Genomic DNA, 2,380 nt, shown 5'->3' with positions numbered 1-2,380 from the left:
TCTAGCATCCATATTTTTGTTAACATTATAAATTCTCACTAAACAATATATAAAATAATTTCATATTTTGTTTTAAGTATTTTATGACATCATTTAGCTTTATAAACCAATAAAACAATGGGTTAGATGACTAGATCTTTTATGAAGACGTTAGTTGATAAGACCAAAATTTTAATTAGTTTTGGCTCACTAAAAACATGAGACACAGGAGTATTTTAAGCAAAGAATAAAGATGGGAAGTTGATTTACGTTAGTTTAATTTATTTATAATAATTAATAATAAAACTTGATATTAAAAAGGGAAAATGTGTAAATAACAAGTGTCACATGTTTGTACACGGAAATTGTTTATTCTTCCCACACTCAATGACCACAACTTGCCCACACAGTTGGATTATCCCACATGCATTTATTATCAAATGGAACCTTTCTGTTCTGGAGAATCTTATCTCATGTATATTTGAAAAGTCAAACATCCTACGTCCTTTGACTTTCTCTTTTTCAAAATATTCAATCTCCCCTCACAACTCATATATATAATACCACATTCATAAACCAACATTCACAAAAAAAAAACCTCTCAAGCTACTTTACAATCTTATTTTAATCTTATTTGCTTTGTTTCTACTTCTTAGATTTTTCTTGATTCAATATGGGTGATCTTCAAAGCGAAGTTGAAATTCCTCGCTATTTCTTGTGCCCGATATCACTCGAGATCATGAAAGACCCGGTAACACTCTCCACGGGCATCACCTATGACCGCGAAAGCATCGAAAACTGGCTGTTTTCACAAAAGAAAGACTTTTGTCCCATGACCAAACAAGTCGTCGTCGATATCGAGCTCACCCCAAACCACACCCTTCGCCGGTTAATCCAATCTTGGTGCACCCTCAACGCCTCATCCGGGGTCGAAAGGTTCCCAACGCCGCGCCTTCCAATCTCCAAAACCGAGATTATGAAACTCATTAAAGACTCAAAGTCTCCTCAACAACAAATGATGAGTTTAAAGAGATTGAAAACAATTGTTTTGGAAAATGAAAAGAATAAACGGTTAATGGAATCAGTTGGAGCAGCTGATCACTTATCTAACATCATAAGTAACGAAATTAACGATAATAACAGCATGACGTCATCATCACCGGCAGCCGACGAAGCGTTAAGTATTCTCTACCACCTTAAGCTCTCACCAACTGGTCTTAAATCTTTGATCGGAAAGGGTGATATGGTGGAGACGTTGACGCGCGTGATGCAACGCGCCGCCGGTTATGAGTCACGCGCTTACGCCGTCATGTTATTGAAGTCAATGTTTGAGGTGGCTGAGCCCATGCAAGTGACGTCACTAAACCCTAAATTCTTCATGGAGCTTGTAAACATCTTGATGGATCAAATCTCTCAAAAAGCTACAAAAGCAACACTAAAGCTACTCATAAGTGTGTGTCCATGGGGTCGGAACCGGATAAAAGCGGCCGAGGTGGGGGCGGTTCAGGTGTTAATCGACGCGCTTATGGATTGTACGGAAAAGAGGACATCCGAGATGATTCTTACGGTGTTGGATCAGATTTGTCAGTCAGCCGAAGGGCGTGCGGAGTTGTTGAACCATGCGGGTGGTTTAGCCGTGGTTTCGAAGAAGATATTTCGTGTTTCGAGTGTGGCAAGCGAGAAGGCGGTGAGGATATTGTACTCGGTCGCGGTGTTTTCCGGCAACACGCGGGTGGTGCAAGAGATGTTGGAGTTAGGGGTTGTTGAGAAACTGTTGTTGGTTATACAAGTGGATTGTGGAAGCAAGATGAAGGAGAAAGCAAGGGAGATTGTGAAGATGCATTCTAGGGTTTGGAAGAAATCTCCTTGTGTCACATTCAAGTTACATTAGAAGAAAAATAGAATTACAAAAATGAAAGTTTAGGTAAAAAGAAGGCCTTAATTTCATTGTAGGGTTTCTTGTAAAATTGTTTTAGGAGATACTTGTGGGGAGAAAATACTACAAATAAATTTGTCGACAATTAATCTCTTGATGAATGTAGATAAGGTCCCTAAGTAGGTTTTTATTTCTTTCCATCATGTTGTATATAACTTATACTTGAATATTACAAAATGTTCATATAAATTTTTTTTGAACGATAAGATTATATGATTATAGACTATGGCCAGTATAATAGCATATGCTGTAAAAACCCAACAAAGTACAATACGGAAACAAAAGACAACCTAACTATGATTTTCGCCCAAACTTAAATGATTACAAAATGTTTACACAGATAGGCAAGTATTTAATTTGGTGTTAAAGGTTTTCAATTTATTGATCCATGATTAATTAGCAATCATAAGTGAACTTATAGCATTCATCAACTACTTCTTGGAGATAGAACCCCTAAAAACTATG

At 37.3% G+C, this 2,380-nt stretch overlaps 1 protein-coding gene across 1 annotated transcript; it reads left to right on the top strand.

Moving 5' to 3' along the window:
• The first annotated feature begins 551 nt into the window (after window positions 1–551).
• On the top strand, window positions 552–1,872 carry LOC110880041 (E3 ubiquitin-protein ligase PUB23). Its single transcript, XM_022128602.2, has one exon. The coding sequence runs from the start codon at window positions 653–655 to the stop codon at window positions 1,868–1,870; it is 1,218 nt and encodes a 405-aa protein (XP_021984294.1). The 5' UTR covers window positions 552–652; the 3' UTR covers window positions 1,871–1,872.
• Window positions 1,873–2,380: the final 508 nt, after the last annotated feature.

This window comes from Helianthus annuus, chromosome 1 (assembly GCF_002127325.2).
Source record: "Helianthus annuus cultivar XRQ/B chromosome 1, HanXRQr2.0-SUNRISE, whole genome shotgun sequence".
Taxonomy (NCBI): domain Eukaryota; kingdom Viridiplantae; phylum Streptophyta; class Magnoliopsida; order Asterales; family Asteraceae; genus Helianthus; species Helianthus annuus.
This window is presented reverse-complemented; position numbering and strand designations above follow the sequence as displayed.